General features: G+C 33.2%; 4 protein-coding genes across 6 annotated transcripts; 2 read left to right on the top strand and 2 right to left on the bottom strand.

Moving 5' to 3' along the window:
- LOC123272495 (mitochondrial-processing peptidase subunit alpha) lies at window positions 1-3,747 on the bottom strand. The gene is made up of 10 exons (XM_044739341.1): window positions 3,588-3,747; window positions 3,170-3,429; window positions 3,015-3,094; window positions 2,216-2,494; window positions 1,964-2,136; window positions 1,783-1,891; window positions 1,506-1,714; window positions 691-856; window positions 481-613; window positions 1-414 (listed from the first exon to the last, which is right to left on the bottom strand). The coding sequence occupies exons 1-10, from the start codon at window positions 3,635-3,637 to the stop codon at window positions 236-238; spliced, it is 1,638 nt and encodes a 545-aa protein (XP_044595276.1). The 5' UTR covers window positions 3,638-3,747; the 3' UTR covers window positions 1-235.
- A 145-nt stretch (window positions 3,748-3,892) lies between these two features.
- Window positions 3,893-7,590, top strand: LOC123272482 (integrator complex subunit 4). Its single transcript, XM_044739322.1, has 3 exons — window positions 3,893-4,051; window positions 4,344-6,310; window positions 6,788-7,590. The coding sequence occupies exons 1-3, from the start codon at window positions 4,001-4,003 to the stop codon at window positions 7,524-7,526; spliced, it is 2,757 nt and encodes a 918-aa protein (XP_044595257.1). The 5' UTR covers window positions 3,893-4,000; the 3' UTR covers window positions 7,527-7,590.
- A 30-nt stretch (window positions 7,591-7,620) lies between these two features.
- LOC123272478 (nuclear pore complex protein Nup214) lies at window positions 7,621-13,450 on the bottom strand. 3 transcript variants are annotated; one of them, XM_044739311.1, is made up of 3 exons: window positions 13,262-13,450; window positions 8,010-12,970; window positions 7,621-7,725 (listed from the first exon to the last, which is right to left on the bottom strand). In XM_044739311.1, the coding sequence occupies exons 1-2, from the start codon at window positions 13,292-13,294 to the stop codon at window positions 8,048-8,050; spliced, it is 4,956 nt and encodes a 1,651-aa protein (XP_044595246.1). In that variant the 5' UTR covers window positions 13,295-13,450; the 3' UTR covers window positions 7,621-7,725; window positions 8,010-8,047. The 3 variants fall into 3 exon arrangements, with proteins under 3 accessions (XP_044595246.1, XP_044595247.1, XP_044595248.1); XM_044739312.1 differs by lacking the exon at window positions 7,621-7,725 and having other exon boundaries at window positions 7,976-8,808; window positions 8,854-12,970; XM_044739313.1 differs by lacking the exon at window positions 7,621-7,725 and having other exon boundaries at window positions 7,976-9,081; window positions 9,169-12,970.
- A 788-nt stretch (window positions 13,451-14,238) lies between these two features.
- Window positions 14,239-18,255, top strand: LOC123272531 (ras-related protein Rab-35). The gene is made up of 5 exons (XM_044739392.1): window positions 14,239-14,254; window positions 14,328-14,666; window positions 14,826-14,965; window positions 15,287-15,711; window positions 16,903-18,255. The coding sequence occupies exons 3-5, from the start codon at window positions 14,914-14,916 to the stop codon at window positions 17,029-17,031; spliced, it is 606 nt and encodes a 201-aa protein (XP_044595327.1). The 5' UTR covers window positions 14,239-14,254; window positions 14,328-14,666; window positions 14,826-14,913; the 3' UTR covers window positions 17,032-18,255.
- The last annotated feature ends 43 nt before the right edge of the window (window positions 18,256-18,298 follow it).

The following is an 18,298-nucleotide window of genomic DNA, read 5'->3' as shown; positions in this document are numbered from 1 at the left end:
TTTCTAGGTAAATATTGACGATTTATTTAAACATAATATACACGTACAGATTGAGTACGATAAAAAAAAGTTCTAATTGAATTCAATCTATGTTAAAAATAAACAGACGTCGAAAATTTATTACTTAAATTAAATAGATATAAATGTTTTTACAATCAATTAAACGAAGTAATACGATGATGTATTTATTGGTTGGCTAAAAATGGAAAATGCAATCGGATATCTTGTTCAACTATCAACGGAAGATTGACAGTCTGTTCATTATTCCGGACATTTGACCATGAGTATCCAGCAGGCCAGCTTGGATTTCTGAGAGTGATAAAGTGTTTTTGATTCCTCCGCGAGCTGCTACGCTCGGTGGAGACTTGAGTAAGCGACGAGCTACTCTGTGAATGTCGTCCTTTGAGATTTTATCTAATGACAAAAACAAATTTTTAGATAAAAACGACTTTTTTAAATAAAAAAAATAATGTTGCTTACCGATTTCTTGAATAAAGTATTCCGGACGTTTTCTTGTTCCTGTGGCGAGTACTTGGCGACCAATATCTTCAAAAACTACGGGCCTTTGTTCCAAGTTCATTAATAACATTGACTGTAATTGTTTCTTCGCTCTCTATGGTTTAAAATTTTTTTAATTAATTATTAATTATAACTAATTAATTGAATAACTTTAATTAATTTTTTACGTACTGCCAATTCATTGTCAGTCATATCCCCAGCCATTGCTACTAGTTCTTTGACGATAACTTGAACCATTTCCTTAACATGTGAAGGTGTTGATGATGCATGGATGCAAAAAAGACCCGAGTCAATGTATGCGTGGTTATACGCTGTAGCACTGTACAACCAGTGATTCCTAGAATTAAGTAAAATTTGCTTTATTAAATAATGACTGTTGTTAAATTGCTCTATACTTTTTTAACTATTGACATTTTTAAGGATATAAGCTCATCCCGATGTTACACTCATCAAGAGCTTTCATTTGAGTACCCACATGCATTTTTGATATATTTTTCATATATTCATATATATATAAATATATAAAATATATGAAAAATTGATGTGGGTACTCAAATGAAAGGTCTTGAATAGTGTAACATCGAGATGAGCTTATATCTTTAAAAATGTCAATAATTCACAAGATATCTGTTAAATTGCACTGTACTTTCTTAACTATTGACATTTTTAACGATATAAGCTCATCCCGATGTTACGCTCATCAAGAGCTTTTATTTGATTACCCACATGCATTTTTGATATATTTTTCATATATACATATATATAATATATATAAATATATAAAATATATGAAAAATTGATGTGGGTACTCAAATGAAAGATCTCGATGAGTCTAACATCGGGATGAGCTTATATCTTGAAAAATATCAATAGTTCACGAGATACAAAGTCATTTCTTAATTACCTATTAAACCATAAAAAGCCATTTTATCATATAAATATACTGGCCACAAAACTTTGCTTATTCTCTTAATAATATAAATTACCTGTTGAGTACATTTGTATACAAACGAGTGTACATTCCTTTACCAGGACCACCAGCACTAAAGCTACCACCTCCTCCCATCATCATATTGAGGACACACATCGAAATGAAATCTGGGTCTTGATGAGAGCATCCTTCGAGCCCTATTACGACGTGTGACAACTCTGGAAGACCACTGGGTCCAGCATATACTGGCACATTACAATCTTCCTAAAATTAAATAAAAATAATTACCAACTTGTAAATCATATTTCATCACTAAATATAAAATAAATTACCACGACTAATCCTCCAGTATACTGAGCTATCGAGTTATCCACGGTGTTAGTTTTGTCCAAAGCTAGACTGCTATCTTGCTCCCAGATAGGTTTTTCATCCACGAAATACCTGAAGTAAATTACAAAAATAAAATATAAAGTTGCCAAAAATAATTTTTGAGATAATAAATAAATTGTTTACTTCTTAACTGCATTGACTAGATCATTATGTTCAATACCAACTCCAGCGACAACCATTCGTTTGGGTGTATAATGATTTTTCAGATACGTAAATAGAATATTACGATTTATTTTTCCAATATTTTCTGATGGACATAGTTTGGGAAGTCCCAGAGTATTATCACTATATGCTGCCTGTAATAATTTTTAAATAACAATTTTTGTAAGTGTTGATTTTTAATAAAATAATTAAAGTATAGTTCAAAAGACTTACAGCATGGATCATATCTATGAGCAAAGGCTCTTGTTCAGGTCGAGTATGCAATGTCTCTAATTCAAACTGTACAGTTTGACGAGCGAAATTTAATTCATCCTCGGTGATGGTTGGCCTCAAGACTATGTCACCGAGGATTTTGGTCACTGTATCTAAACCTTGACTCTCAGCAGATGCTGCGTAGATAAATGTATCTCGAGATGATTGACAGTCACATATACCACCGTGCTTTTCCAATGTCAGCATTATTTCATCTCTGCTTTCATAATTTTTTGTAGACTAAATAAAGTAATTAATTGTCATTAAATTTAGCTGTCACTTTACAAGTTTTTAATTTTCTCTAATAAAAAAATGTCTTCCAAAAAAGTTATTTTTAAAAAATTGCATTTTTAATTTATTAAAATTTCTACATCTCAATTTTTTTTTAAATTTTTTTTGACATGATTTATTTGTTAAAAAAAATTCCTAAAATTATCAAATATCTGCTAAATAAATTTTCATAATTAATTGTCATTAAATTTAGTTGTCACTTTACAATTTTTTGATTTTTGCTAACAAAAAAATGTGTTTCAAAAAATTATTTAAAAAAAATTGCATTTTTAATTTATTAAAATTTCTACATGTCAATTTTTTTTGCCATAATTTATTTGTTATAAAATTTTTAAATTTATTAAATATACGCTAAATTAATTTTCATAATAATTCATTGTCATTAGTTATGAAAATATATTTCTTGATGAGGATTAAATAACTTAAAAAATATATATATAAATAAAATTAATTTTATTACTGTACTCACATTGAAAGCTAGTTTTTCTAGAAAATGAGAAATACCACTGGGATATGTAACTTCAAATCTAGGTCCTGAGTCAATTAGCACTGAAAATATTAATTATTTATTATTTTAAGTGATTAGATAAATAAATCAAAATTAAAATTAATTTATAAGTTTACCTCCTACAGTGCAAAACTTTCCAAATCTATTCTCTGACGCAACTCTCAGCCCATTTGACAAGACACTTATCTGCGTTGTCTGATCTTCCTCTTTAGCTGTTGAATAAATCGGCTTGGGTAGATTTAATATTGGCTCTGACAGCGGTGGGAATCCAGTTATACTCTGCGAAATTTTTTGCAAATTTTCCGGTGATCCTTGAGATGAAAACCCGCATTTTTGTAACAAGTTAGAGTATTTAACGTGAGCAGAACTGTAACAGCTTTATAGTAACAAAATAAATTATTGTAATTATTATAAATAAATAAAAACCTTGCAAAATACTTGTCCCAGCAAATTAATTTTTGAAAGTTGATAATTTACTTTAAAAAATTATTTATAAGGGAGGTTAAGTAATTGAATTTTCAATAAATAAATTACCTGTTTTTCAGAGCTGTCGTCAGCGAAGCTTGAGGTATTCTCACCAACATTTTTTAATAATTTTTTATAATTCTAATGTTTTTAACAAATAACATTAATATTTATAACTTTTTATAATTTCAAGATTAGAGTTAGAATTTTTCTTATTTTTCTGAGCAACGAATGGATGAAGTAGAAATTTACTGTATCAAAAAAGATGTTGCACGTGGTGCTGTGGTGTATCCACCGGATTTTTTAGTAATTAAATTTGTTAAAAGGTTATGTTAATTTTGTGTTGACTGTTGACATTTACACAAAATTTATCTTTAGTTTTATAAATGTATGAAAATTTTGAGCAATAATCATTACTAATAATCAAATTATAAATAATATAATGTAATTAATGTCTATTAAAATTATAATAAGTATCTAAAATGGCAGCTTTAATGAAAAAACGAGTCCTTGCAGAATTCAATCAAAGCCAAGTAAGTATACAACTTATTTTTTTTTTTAATTTTTCAAATTAAACATTTTCATGAAAATTAAGTTAGCCGATATCTAAAAATTTTTGAAATTTTTTTTTATTGAAAAAATTATAAAAAAAAATTTCATTTGTAAAAAATTTGAAAAACTAAAAATGTAATTTTTTAAAAATATTTTTTTGTTCTAATGATTGAAAAAAAAAAAAAAAAAAACGAAAAATTCAAAACGTCGGCTAACTTTATTATAATTTAATTATAATAAATAATATAATTATTTATAATTAATTAACTCTAGGTTGTAACCGGAGAGCCTCCAATAAAACGTCTCCGAACACTGCGATTACAATCAACAAGCAGCACAAAAAATGGCTCTGACGGTTGTTCAGCTCTGGCTTACGTAGAGTGCTTAGAAAAATGCAAAGGTGGAAATGACGCGTTGCAATTACTTGTCCGAATATCCGACACTTTATCCCGGATGTCATCCGAAGACGTACCTCTAACAGTCACTAAATTAATAGAGCGCTTCGGAATAGAAACAGAAGCGGCAGTGAGAGCAAAAATTCTCTGGGTGCTAGCAGAGCTCGGAGAAGTGACAACTCAGTCCTCGGAAAAGGTACGAATAATCGAAGAAACTTCTCGTTTGTTAAAAAACGAAGAGTCACATCGCGTGATAAGTCAAGGCTTGTCCACATTACTAAAACTTGGAGATTATCACCGACTAGGAGTGTTGAAAATCGCCCGAGAACATTTATCAGACACGTGGCATGGAGTACAGACGCGCTGCTTGTCAATAATCGGACGTTATCTATCACTAAACTCAAATGACGACACCTTGGTGCTAGTAAGTCACTACGCAAGGTCCCAGGATCCAAGAGTGCGAGCAGCAGCGTTTGAAACAATGGCTGAGCTTCATTCCGAGCGTGGCTGTCGTCTAACTCCTAATTTTTTCACAGAAGCCTGCAGTGCGCTGCGTGATGATTATGAGATAGTAAGAAGAGCTGTTCTTAAGCTGATCTGGATGCTTGGTGTGGAATATCCAGAAGAAATAATCGTTGGCACTGACGGTGAAGACACGCGCATGATAGACAGCGCGTTTTCCAAACTCTGTGGTCTGATTGGTGATTTATCACCGCGAGTCCGTGCCACGGCGATGAGCCTGATGGGAGCGATGAAAAACGTGTCCAGCAGATACATCGAGCAGGCTCTGGATAAAAAGCAGATGCGCGTTGAAGACGAGGGCTCTGAAATAGAGGAGCGCAGTGCTTCCTGCGGAGCTTTTATCCACGGACTTGAAGATGAATTTCTAGAAGTTCGTACTGCAGCTGTAGAGTCACTCTGTACTTTATCTCTAGAGCGGCCAGCTATCGCGCGAATCGCTTTGGACTTCATGGTCGACATGTTCAACGACGAGATCCAGGATGTTAGAATAAAAGCGATTGAGTCGCTAAGAAAAATGTCTACGAGTGTCACGCTTCAGGAAGATCAGCTGGAAACTATTTTATGCGCGCTGGAAGACTTTTCTGATGAAGTCAGAGAAGGTTTGCATGCGACCCTAGCTGCCAGCCGTCTTGCTACCAGGAACTGCCTTCATATGTGCGTCAATAGGTTGATTGATAACTTAACGAGGTACCCGCAGGACAAGGACAGCATCAGAAGTTGTCTGGCAGCTTTGGGAGCTTCTCATCCATATTTGACTTTGCCATTGGTACCGCAATTGTTAGGAAGACACCCATTTTTTGACACACCGGAGCCGGATGTGGATGACCCCTCGTATGCGAGTGTCCTGGTACTGATATTTAATGCGGCTTTGCACTGTCCGAGCATGCACGCGCTTTTTTCGGAGCACGCTGCGAAGCATTATCACTACTTGAGAGACACTATGCCGCATTTGGTGCCACGTTTGAGACCAGCGTTGACTCGAGCGCCTGGTATTGATGTGAATGATGAGAAAGATGAGAAGAGCAGTGATAAAAGAGGCCAGGAGTTCTTGGAAAGAATGGTCGCTGGAGTTGAAAACGCGAGACCTGGTGGTAAAGTTTATGTACAACTACTGGAAGCTGCTGCGGTTGATCTTGATAGACTCGCGGAAATGGATAGGAAGATGGAAGGTGCAGCTCATTTTACTGCGCTTTATGTCAGGTGTCTTTTGTTACTGCGGTCTGTGGTTAAAGAGATAACTGAATCACAAACAGAGGCGACGCCAATAAGCACACTGCCTTCGACTAATAGTAATATTTTGTTGTTGTTGAAAAATGTTCAGCAGTAAGTATTGATAATATTTTATTTAAGTTAATTTAATCTATATTATTAAGAGAATAAGTTATGCCTTTTCAAGGTTTCATATCATTCTCACCAATAGTCAATTTATTATGATAAGTGTTTAGGTTGCATTCGAAAATGCTCTATCTCTAGATACATAGTTAAGAAATGACCTTGTATCTTGTGAACTATTGACATTTTTAAAGATATAAGCTCATTCCAGTGTTACACTCATCAAGACTTTTCATTTGAGTACCCACATCAATTTTTCATATATTTTATATATTTATATATATTATATATATATGTATATATGAAAAATATATAAAAAATGCATGTGGGTACTCAAATGAAAGCTCTTGATGAGTATAACCTCGAGATGAGCTTATATCTTTAAAAAAGTCAATAGTTAAATGAGTACAGTGTAATTTAACAAAAATCATTATTTAGTTGGTTATTGATTTTAATTATTTTTTTTAGGCTTCAGCATTTGTTTGTAGGACTAGAAGAAAATGAAATAACTCTCGCTACCGACGTTTGGTTGAAAGCTTTGGCTGTCGAGTTGATAAGAATTACTAAGAGCGCAACAGGTAGCGCGTTGCCTCTGGCAAGACAATTTTTATCTGAAGCTGATTCGTTGCCACAAGATACGTCAAAGCTGCCTCCATTTTCACGAGCGTTAGTAATGGAAATCCCTTCTATGGCAGACGCTAAACCTGGATCTCTGTCGAGATTATTATTACCTCTTTTGACAACGTTGCCAGCTCGTGGAGAAGAACGATTGCCCAGGCCGTCAGTATCTACTAAATTATGTCGAGCAATTATTGAGGAACCAAGAGGAGACGCCGATGCTGCTTTAAAATTCACAGGAGGACTTATTCTAGGTATCCCGCTTACGGCTAAAATATTAAACCTACGAGACCCAAGTACTATCAGAATAAAACTGCGACATCCGGATCAACAAGTACAATTATTGCTGCCTAAAAAAGCGGATCTGAGACCACAAAATAGCGAAGGTACGGATTACAGATTGAAGACAACTGTTTTATTGTCTCACCAGGTCTGGATGGAAGCTTGCAATGTTGAAGTCTCTATAGCTCTTCTTGTGTCATCTTCAAATACTTCAACATACTCACCGAATGATGATCCATATATTTTGGAACTGTGTAAACCAACTAAGGTGTCAATTGCGCCTAAACCTATCAAAAGAGCTATATAAAATAATTCTGTATTGTTTTAATTCAAACTTATATAATAAAATATATAGTAATTAATTTTAATGTTGTAATTAATATTTTTATAACAACAATAAATAAAAAAGAAATACAAATAATTTTATTTTTTATTTACATGAGCAGAATCTTTTCAAACAAACTCAAAACTTGTAACTTAAATTGAAATAAAAAATTATTTGATAATACACGGAAAGAACAAGATGATACTGGATATCATCCCAGATTATACTCAGTGATATCTGGATTATACTCATTACACATTAAAAAATTTTGCGTCATTGCGTTAAAAAATTTTTATATTAAATATTTAACACTAAGTTTTTTGACGCAATGACGCAAAATTTTTTACTGTCTATAATCTGGATTATACTCATTGTAATCTAGATTATACTAGCTATACTATCTGAAACTTTTTTTCATTCAGTATAATCTGGGATGATATCCAGTGTCATCTTGTTCTTTCCGTGTAACGACAGAAAAATTAATAAAAAAAAAAATATTTTAACTATCGCCAACTAGTAAATGAACTTCCACCGGAAAATGCTGGTTTATCTTGAGTAGGACTTTTCTGTGCCAAGCTATTGAAAGAAAGTCCTCCATTCTGAGCACCTAGTGCTTCAAAAGTAGTATTTCCCATAGACATAGACCCATCTTGTGGACTAGCAGGCATTCCAGATCCAAAAACACTTCCAGAGTTACTCCCAAAAGTTGGTGCAGCTCCAAAAGGACTCGAATTCCCAAAAACAGACGGCTGGGAACCAAAAACTGCCTTTGAGCCGAAAGTTGGTGACCCTCCAAAGGCTGGAGCGGTAGGCATAGCAGGAGGAGATCCGAATGTTGGAGCACCACCAAACGCCGAAGCTGCGGGCTTCGCAGCAGCTCCTCCAAATATTGAACCACCTCCAGGTGAAACTGACCCGAACAATGAAGGTGTATTTGACGCAGCTCCGCCAAAAATAGAACCAGTGGTCCCGATTCCTGTTCCAGTTGTCACTGATTCGGAGCTGACGCTCGTGGATCCAAACATTGAAGTCAAAGATGAAGTTCCACCGAACGGAGAACTAGTCGGTTGGTTTTGAGTTCCTCCAAACAAACTAGGTGCTGCTGGTGCAGTAGTTGGTGGTAATTTAGTGTTTGCTGGAGGTGACAATACTGATTGACCGAAGATCGATGGAGTTGCACCTGTTGTAGCATTCACATTGGATTGTCCGAATAACGACGTTCCAGATGAAGCTGGAGCAGTAGGACTAAATGGTGGTGATGCTCCTGAAGTAGCTGCAGCAGGAGGTTGTCCAAATGGAGGTGATCCTCCAGAAGTAGCTGGAGCAGCAGGTTGACCGAATGGTGAAGAAGTTATTCCAGTAGCTGCTGCAGCAGCGGATTTTCCAAACAATGAAGGTGATCCTGCAGCAGGTGTGGCTGGAGATTGAGCAAAAGGTGATGTAGCTGCTGCTGCAGCTGCTGATTGTCCAAATGACAATGTTGAAGCTCCAGTAGCTCCAGGAGCTGCTGATAAACCGAAGGAGGGTGTAGTAGTCGCTGTCGTTACAGCTGGTAAAGATTGTCCGAACAATAATCCAGTTGCAGTTGTTGCAGGAGGTTTACCGAAATTAATTTCTGATGAACTAGTTGGTGTAGTAGTAGTAGTAGTAAATCCTGGAAAACTGGATCCTGTAGATTGATTTTGTCCGAATGACAATTGGGATAGACCGCCAAAAATTGAAGCGGTTGGTTTTTCTGCTGTTGAAGTTGAAATTGAAGTAACCTTGTTACTGTCTTGCAAAGGCTGTGCCTGGGAGACTGTTGTGGCTGCCGCACCACCGAAGATAGCAGTTGGAGTGGATGGAGTTGATCCTCCAAAAAGACTTGAAGATAACAGTGGTGAAGACTTGAATATTGAAGAGGCTTGAGTAGACACTGGAGTAGTTGTCGGTTGTTTTTCAATAGTCGTTCCAGCTGGCAGACTGACAATAACGTTTGCGGGAACAATTGAAGCCACGGTTATCGCCGGTTTTCCTGAATTTAATACAGTTGGAGTAACAGACTGACTGAAAGAGAACGTCGTACTAGGCACTGAACTAGGTTTTTCAGCTATCAAATTAGAAAGTGAAAAGCTGCTGGATAGCTTGGACAAGTCGAGAGATTGAGTAGTTGTTGTGGTTGTAAACTGCTCAGAAATCGTTGAGGATAAAGCTGGTGTGTCTATCAGTTTAGAAGCGAAAGAGAACTCTGGCATGGATTCAGAAAGTGCTGTTGTTGGAGTAGTCTTAGGAGTTGCAGTGGTCAAAGTCTGGCTGGCGAAGCTGAAGAATGGTTGCTGACTGGTAGTCACTGGAGTTTGAAGAGAACTTTTTAATGATGAATTTATGTTAGACCCAAGACTTGGCTGGTTTTGTGGAATTGTTACGGGTTGGTTAACTTTAGTTAAAGAAGTTTCAAGGATGTTTGACCCGAACAAAGATAATGGTTGGCTTTGAGTCACCGAAGTGTCCTTGGCTTTAAAAATAATCACCGGCTTGTTTGTACTGTCTTTAGGAGCTGAGTTTTCAGATTTTGTTTCAGGTGAGCCGAATGAAATTGGTATTGGTTTTGAAAAACTGGCTGCGGTTGTTGGTGGTGTTTGCACGGGAGTAATACTGGATACAGTAGTCACCTTTTTAATAACAAATGTTGACCCACCAGTTAAGTTCAATTTATCGTTATTTGTCTTCGGAGTCGTGAGATTGTTTGCGAAAACAGAGGAGAAAGTGTTGGTTGGAAAACAAAAAGTTTGGCTTTTATTTTGACCGGAAGTTTCTTGAGAAGATCCGATATTTGCTACAATACTATTAAGTGAAGCGAGAGGATTCTGAACAGCAGGTTTGGCAGCTGGTTTAGACACTGGAGTCTCTGGAGGAGCTACTGATGAAAATATTATTTTCATTGGCGCGTTAGAAGCTGTGGAGGTACTTTTTTCTTCTTTCTTCGGAGGAGTACTAGAATATGTAGATGTACTTTTTTCTTCTTTCTTCGGAGGAGTACTAGAATATGTAGATGTACTTTTTTCTTCTTTCTTTGGAGGCGCAGTATTTTGCAACACCAAAGCCGAAAGAGTAGCTTCCAATCTGCTATGAATGTTCGACGGATTAACGTTCTTTATAATACGTGGTTCCATTTGCAGCAAGACGTCGCGTAACTTGGATTGTTTCAGCGCAGTAAAGTTCCGGGTGTTGTTAGCAATGGTCCTACAACGCATCTCGATCATGTCTCCATCGGTATTTCCGGGTGAATTAGAGCTGATGTTTAGTTTCGAAAGCGACTGGTTTAACTGAGAAATATGATTTCCTCTTGACAGAGCCTTCCATTTCTTCGTTTGCTCATCTAGGCGTTTCTTGTTGGCCTGAATAAGTTGATCGTACTTTGTGAGACACTGGTAAATTTGTTCCAAGCCGGGAACTTTAAATTTCGCCATTTCCAGCTGCTCGTTGTCAGCCCATCGCGCGTCTAAAACCTTCATCGCTTGAATTAACTGCGACTGAAGATGAACAAAGCGTCTTTGCAACTCATTTATTTTACTTTTGTCATGATGATCACGCGCTACATTACCACTCGACTGCTTTGACTTGGTTTCTTCCAGCCACGCAAACGATTGCAGCAGCAATGAATTCAGGTAAGATATCTCGTTGCTCAAACTATTGGTTGTTTCGTTCAGCTCTTGTATAAAACTATTGACTTCCTCGCATTGGACAATTAATTTTTGCCTTTCCTCATCAGTTCCGATGTCTAGAGCTCGTGGCTTTAGAATTATTTGCAATTCTTTCTCAAAATGTATCTGTTCTTCTCGGAACGCACGCCAGCATAAATTGTCATCGTAATTTATCTTTTCAATTACTGAAGCTATTGGAGCTGGTGTAGAAGAAATAATTGTTGGATTTACTACTGGTGGAGCTAAAGTTGGAGCTAAAGCTGGAGCTCCAGCTGGAGATCCAGCTGGAGGTGTTTGTTTAGGTAAAAGTTTGATTTCTGTTTTTTGCATTTCAGGCTTCTCAATCGGTTTTGGCTTAGGAATTTTCAATTCAATATTTCCCGGTGGATTTTGCAAACTAACAGGTGCGGTTGGAAGTGCAGAAACTGGTTTAACAGAAACAGGTTCGCTGAAAAAATTCGGAGGCGGTATAGTAACTTTAGGCCTCTCGATGAGCTCCTGTTGTTTTGGTCTGGGAGTACTTGTAGCTACAGAATGAGGAACGAAATTAATCTCCGACGTAGCGGTGATATTTTGATCTACCTTGACTGGTTCTGAAGGCGGTGAGCACAAAGCCGGACAATTTGGTATCAAGTTAACCATATGAAAGCTCACAATCTGTCCCGAAGTGCCAAACAAATGTAAAACTGGAACTGGGTGAGGTAGTGTGCTCTCCGGGCCCCAAGGTAAGATAGTAATTGACGACCTATCAATTGTCATACCAACAGGATAAGATTCAACGGTGCGAACTAGAGGAAGCTGAGCTCTTCCACTGTCAATCAGCTGCCACTGCTCCCAGTTAGCGCCATTGTTGAGAGATCCTAGAACAGCAACTTCACTGCTGCTACTGCTAGCAGCTATAATCAAATTCCACTCAGGTACGTAGTCAAAATAGTACCTAGGAGAGTACTCTCCATCGTTATCTGGAATTCCGAAGGTAATGTCTTCGTAATTGGTAAACGTTGGCTTAGCATCAGCGCCCTTTGGTGCATCAACGATCAGCACATCAACCCGGCGTTCATTACTGTTATAGTAAGCTGCGCAAAACTGGTAATTACTCACCCAAAGAATGGTAATCAGCTGGCCAATGCTCGGTGAAGGACCAGAAATAGCTCTCATCACCTTCAGCTCTGGCTTCAATTGAATAATGTTCCCGTTTTTGCAGCCTACTACCAATTGCTTGCCCTTTGGACTCCAAGCGACGCACATAGCTTCGACACTGTCGATTATTTCTAATGCTACGACACCCACGGTTGTCTTTTGCTCGCTTCTGACCTGAAAAGTTCCGATCGAGTGGTCGCTCGCCACTGTACAAAACATACCTGGTATCGCAGGGTTCCATCGCAGGTCATATGCAAACACATTCTGGCTCGAGCGAGACAACTGGATCTCGTGGATTAGTTCCAGGGAGTTTTTTGACAATGAGCTCGCGTTGTAGATATGCGCTGTTGATCTGCTGAATGTTACAGCTAGGTAAGAGTAGTCGCAGCTGATTGACAAACGTGATATGGGGTACGGCAGCTTGTAGTCGATTCTCCAGTCTGGATTTGTGTCGCAGTCGCTTTTTAATACTGTCAATCTATCGTCAGTTGCTACGTACAATAATCCACGCTTGGCGTCAGCTACTATCAAGTTACAACCACTTGGTACGGTTTTTAAGCTTTCGCTCACTTGGCGCACTGTTGATTGTTTAAATTGAAAATCCTGGAAATTGTATGAAAATTAATTTAAAAATTTTATAGGAAGTAAATTATGGCAAAACAAAATTAGAAAGAAATTGACATGTAGAAATTTTAGAAACTAAAAAATGCAATTTTTTAAAATCATTTTTTGGAACAAATTTTTTTGATAAATAAAATTAAAAAATTGTTAGTGACTGATAACTTTAATGTCATGTAAATAATTTAATTAATTATTGTTTTGTATGTGCTAAGTGATGTAACCGATATTATGAAATTTTTTATTTATAAATTAAATGTGTGAAAAAAAAATTACCTGGGTGTCTTTTGGTATCGGTGCATTATTCATTTTTATTTGTTGTTATTTTTTAAATAATTGTCAATTATTAAATAATAATTTTAAAAACAGAAGCTTAACCTTAATTCCAACAGTTTGAAGATAAAGACATACTTTTATTTAATTTCGAGATTTACTCTATCGATACCTGCACTTATTATGATAACTCTGAAGTTGGCTGAAAAACAAAAATAAAGTACATTTTATTACAAGACACTGAAGTTAACAGACAGAATTTTTTTTATAATTTTTTAGTAATTAAATTATTATGAAAAAAATTTAATAAAAAAATTCCACATGTGAAAATTAAAAAAAATTTTTGGTGAAAATTTTAACAAGCATTTTTTTTTGTAATTGATTTTTTATAAAAATTTTTAAAATACGATATTAAAGTTTTAGTCACTTGAAAATTTTTTAATTTTTATTAACAAGAAAAATTTGTAAAAGTTATTTTAAAAAAATGACATTTTTAATTTTTTGAAATTTCTAAATGTCAATTTTTTTATTCTAATTTTTTTTGCTATAATTTATTTGTTACATAAAGTTTTAAAACTATTAAATATCAGCTAAATTAATTTTCATTTTAAAATTGACAGCCATTGGCTAACTTCAGTATTATCACATACTTATGCATGTAAGTGTAATAAAATAAGTATATATATTGAACGGATTTTAATACAATTGTAAAATAATATAGTACGCTATGTTTGATATTTGATGATGATAATAATAATAATAAATTTATATTCATTGCATTTATAACGTTGTAGCAGCATTAATGATCATACTATACTATTTTTTTGGCTGTTATAACGAAAATCATTTTATTTTCTGGTCTACTTATTTTTGTTATCTCCATTGTCAGTAAATTGAACACGTGAATTATACATTAATTTTAAAATAATAAATATCTGTCAAAATTATTTTCATAAAATGAAATAAAATTTTGGGTGATTTTTTTTTATCAAAAAAGTAAATTTCATTTTTTTTAAATATATATATCTAGTACAAATTTGAGTTGATAATTTTTTTTATCTTGTTTAAGGTCTTGAGAATTTAAATTGTGAACAAAAAGACGTAGTAGTATATGCATATCATATATACGTATATATGTAGGAAGGAGAAATATGTTTATGTGTGTATGGTTGTGTGTATAGACATATTAAAGATTGAAGTGAAGAAGAGTAAAACAAGTATGTCGATGTGGGCGTTATGTATAGCGAATACATTTTCTCAATAGTGATAATAATATAATAATGAAATGGTCAGAGTGATATCGCTTATCCAGTAAAATGGCGATCTTGTGATTTTAAAACAACGAGCCTGTAGCAAGTGTCAAAAACTTTCTGGAGATTGTGTGTATGACCTGACGGAGAAACTAAACGTACATTAAAAAAAATATTTTTTGCACTTAGTATTAGTACCGACTTTTTTTTAACAAAGAAACTCACTTTATTTATAATTTATTAACTATTATTTTAGTTGCTTTTTCCGTCAGCTTAGTTAAATAATTTTTTTATACATTTTATATTGTGGTTTGTAGACATATATACATACATACATAAATATATATTTAAATACTCGTGAGACTGAGATTTCTGGACCAAAGAACAAGGAGATTCTTCATTAAAATGGCTCGAGAATATGATCATTTGTTTAAGCTACTCATTATTGGAGACAGTGGTAATTATTTTATTTTTTTATTAAGTTGATCTTTATTTAATTTTATTGTTGAGATAAGAGCAAATTCATTGAGCAAGAGATAAAATGTTTTAACGGTTAGTGTAATAAAAAATTAATGATGCAGGCAATAAAATTATTCTCTTCCGCATTATCAAGAGTCATGATTCATGACAGATAAATAAAAGGGTTGTCTGTGTTGCCCTTGATACAATTCTATAATATGTGCAATAATGAATAAAACTTTATCCATCATTCAGAGGCTCTCAACTATTTTTAATTTAAATATTTTTAATAATTAATTAGATGTTTTTTAATTTTTAGGAGTCGGAAAAAGTTCACTACTTCTCAGGTTCGCTGACAATACATTCAATGGAAGCTACATAACGACCATAGGAGTTGACTTTAAAATCCGAACTGTTGAAGTTGACGGTGAGCGAGTTAAATTACAAATTTGGGACACCGCTGGTCAAGAACGTTTTCGTACAATAACGTCAACGTACTACAGAGGAACACATGGTGTTATTGTTGTTTATGATGTGACCAGCGGCGATTCGTTTGCAAATGTAAAACGATGGCTGCATGAAATAGAGCACAATTGCGATATTGTCAACAGGGTCCTAGTTGGTAACAAAAATGATGCGCCTAATCACAAAGTTGTTTTGACAGAAGATGCTCAGCGGTTTGCCAACCAAATGGGCATTCAATTATTCGAAACTTCTGCTAAAGATAATATTAATGTTGAAGAGGTATTAATTAATTATAATTTAGATTAAGGTAAAAGACCCAGCTATTGACACTGGCCTAGTTCTTTGACACTTGCAATTTTATTCTAATTAAAAAAATTAAATGTCCTCAAAAAATCAATTTTTTTTAAATTTATAATTCAAAAACTACATTTATTAATTTATTAGAATTGATTTGTTTTTTTTTTTTTTTTAATTAAAATAAAATTGCAAGTGTCAATAACTGGGTCTTTTACCTTATTATTAGTAAATTTCATAAAAATCTAACTATTGTATTTGTCTTTAGGACTTAACTTTTCATAAATTTTGCTATATTTCGACTTAACTCGACGAACTGAGTCAGAAAATACTAGTAGCACCTCTAAACCCTATTAGTGGCACTTTTTCTTTCAATAAAAAAATGTTCTACTTGGAATAAAAATTAAAAATTCTTTTGATCTAAAGGTCTTAAAGATTACAAATAATATATTTATAATAGAAATTAATGATTTCATTAATTGAATAAGTATCAAAATCAAAGAAAATGTCAGTAATATCGTCCCTGCCACTAATTGGGTCTTTTACCCCACAATTTACTTAACAATTATTAAGGAATCTCAAAGAAACTCAACATACTTAATCTATAGACTATTACGAAGGACAAGTTTAAATGTGAGCTCAATTAATCAATTAGTTTAAAAATTACAGCATTTTTAAACCTTGAAAATTTCATACTTTCACTACTTCTCCTTCAAATAACTTTTGAATTTGATAATTTTATGAATTTTTGTAACAAATAAATTATAGCCAATAAATTGAGAAAAAAAATTGATTTGTAGAAATATTAAAAAAATTAAAAATGCAATTTTTTAAAAATAATTTTTCGAAATAAATTTGTTTGTTAAATGAAATTAAAAAATTTTCAAGCTGAAAGCTGAGAAATTAAGCTTCAATTTTTATGCTTAAATGTTTTTTTAAAGTAAAAAATATCCATCTTTTGTCTATACAAAACTGACTGAAAAGTACATTAATTTTTTTCTTCCTTAATTAAACTTTGTTTATCTATAAAATTTGCTGTTACACTGATTTTTTTTTATTCATTATGAAATCTACTTCCATTTCGGCTGCCGAATGGCCTTTTTTGTTTTTGTTGCTATTATCATTGTTACAATCAATATGATTTCGATAAATAAAATTGATTTTTATTTTTTTCAGATGTTTATGGCGATAACACGTCAAGTTTTACGCACAAAAAAAGAACGTAAAGAACGTCAGGCTATACAAACAAACGAAACGGTTAATTTAAGAAAAAGTACCAAGCAACATAGGAAAAAATGCTGTTAGCACGTTTTAATATCTAATTTTTTTATTAAAAATGAATTTAAAAAAAAAGTTAATATTTAGCAATTTTCGAAATATTTTTAATCAACGGACATTGAATAATAATTTAATAATAAACGATTGAATTACTAAAATTATTCAAAAAATAAATACGAGTGTGATTGATCTCGTTATTTAATACAATGAGAGAAAACTTCAATGTGTGTCATAGATATTGTGCTCACTAGTTTCAGACGTTTAATAGCTAATTTTATACAACTATTATTATATTATTAATATATATTATTATAATTTTTATTAATATTATTATTTTGAATCTTGCGACTGTTAATGATACGATTAATATCATGTGAAAGGTGACTCAATTTACATACACTCGATCGACTTTTTCTCATCGGTGTAAACTAAATAACAATTAGAAGAATCAACAAACAATTGCTAATGTATTCCTCAAGATAAATAATTCAACGAAAAAAAAAAACAAATCTATATAATTATAAAAATATTTACAAACCGCATAAACTCGTAGATAATTTATTAAGTATAATCAATCGCTATTTGTAAAGTGTTACAACTTGTTTTTAATAATAATAATTAAAAAAAAAAAAAAAAAAAAAAAAAAAAACATTTCATGACAAATTTTAAAGCTAAAACTTATATAAATACCGTAAAAAAATAATACATGTAAATATGTACATTATTTTTTAAACATTTTACAAATAGTAAATACAATTATAAAATTATGGCCCAAAAAAGAATTCACGAGTTGATTTTAAAAAATCTCGGATTTTATTAACTTGGCGGCTGAGACGTATTACAATAAGTCTGTGATAAAAAGCAACCCTTTATACCAATACATTGATTGTTACTTTGTCATTTTATGTCACAAGCTAATTAAGCATTTTAAAAATTTTTATTACATTCAAATAAATAGTCGCCATAATTTTTTAATTTTTAATTCGACATATCACATTAACTCAAATATTTTGTGATTTAATAAAATTTGAATTGATTGCTATTTAATATTACAATAATGAAAAAAAAAAAAAAAAAAAAAAAAAAAAAAAAAAGTAACAGATATAATTATAAAAAATAAACAAAGTATTGATAGTCTTTAGTCGTTGCACTGTACCTGAAGCAACGAGACAAAATAACAATGAGTATTAGGTATTTTATTTTACTTTACTATTATAATAATAAACAGGATTTTTTTCGTTTTTATCATCATTATTGTTAATCTCAATTTACCTTTAAGTAAATTTATAAAAAA

This window comes from Cotesia glomerata, linkage group LG10 (genome assembly GCF_020080835.1).
Source record: "Cotesia glomerata isolate CgM1 linkage group LG10, MPM_Cglom_v2.3, whole genome shotgun sequence".
NCBI classification, from domain to species: domain Eukaryota; kingdom Metazoa; phylum Arthropoda; class Insecta; order Hymenoptera; family Braconidae; genus Cotesia; species Cotesia glomerata.
Note: the sequence above shows the minus strand (reverse complement) of the source record. Positions and strands in the feature narration are given on the sequence as shown.

Coding starts and splice junctions, on each gene's coding strand:
- LOC123272482 (XM_044739322.1), top strand. CDS start 4,001: ATGGCAGCTTTAATGAAAAAACGAGTCCTTGCAGAATTCAATCAAAGC. Junction 4,052..4,343: donor CAGAATTCAATCAAAGCCAA/GTAAGTATACAA, acceptor AATTAACTCTAG/GTTGTAACCGGAGAGCCTCC. Junction 6,311..6,787: donor TTGTTGAAAAATGTTCAGCA/GTAAGTATTGAT, acceptor TATTTTTTTTAG/GCTTCAGCATTTGTTTGTAG.
- LOC123272478 (XM_044739311.1), bottom strand. CDS start 13,294: ATGAATAATGCACCGATACCAAAAGACACCCAG. Junction 12,971..13,261: donor CGATACCAAAAGACACCCAG/GTAATTTTTTTT, acceptor TACAATTTCCAG/GATTTTCAATTTAAACAATC.
- LOC123272495 (XM_044739341.1), bottom strand. CDS start 3,637: ATGTTGGTGAGAATACCTCAAGCTTCGCTGACGACAGCTCTGAAAAAC. Junction 2,137..2,215: donor TCATAGATATGATCCATGCT/GTAAGTCTTTTG, acceptor AAATTATTACAG/GCAGCATATAGTGATAATAC. Junction 1,892..1,963: donor CTAGTCAATGCAGTTAAGAA/GTAAACAATTTA, acceptor AATTTACTTCAG/GTATTTCGTGGATGAAAAAC.
- LOC123272531 (XM_044739392.1), top strand. CDS start 14,914: ATGGCTCGAGAATATGATCATTTGTTTAAGCTACTCATTATTGGAGAC. Junction 14,966..15,286: donor ACTCATTATTGGAGACAGTG/GTAATTATTTTA, acceptor TTTAATTTTTAG/GAGTCGGAAAAAGTTCACTA. Junction 15,712..16,902: donor ATAATATTAATGTTGAAGAG/GTATTAATTAAT, acceptor TATTTTTTTCAG/ATGTTTATGGCGATAACACG.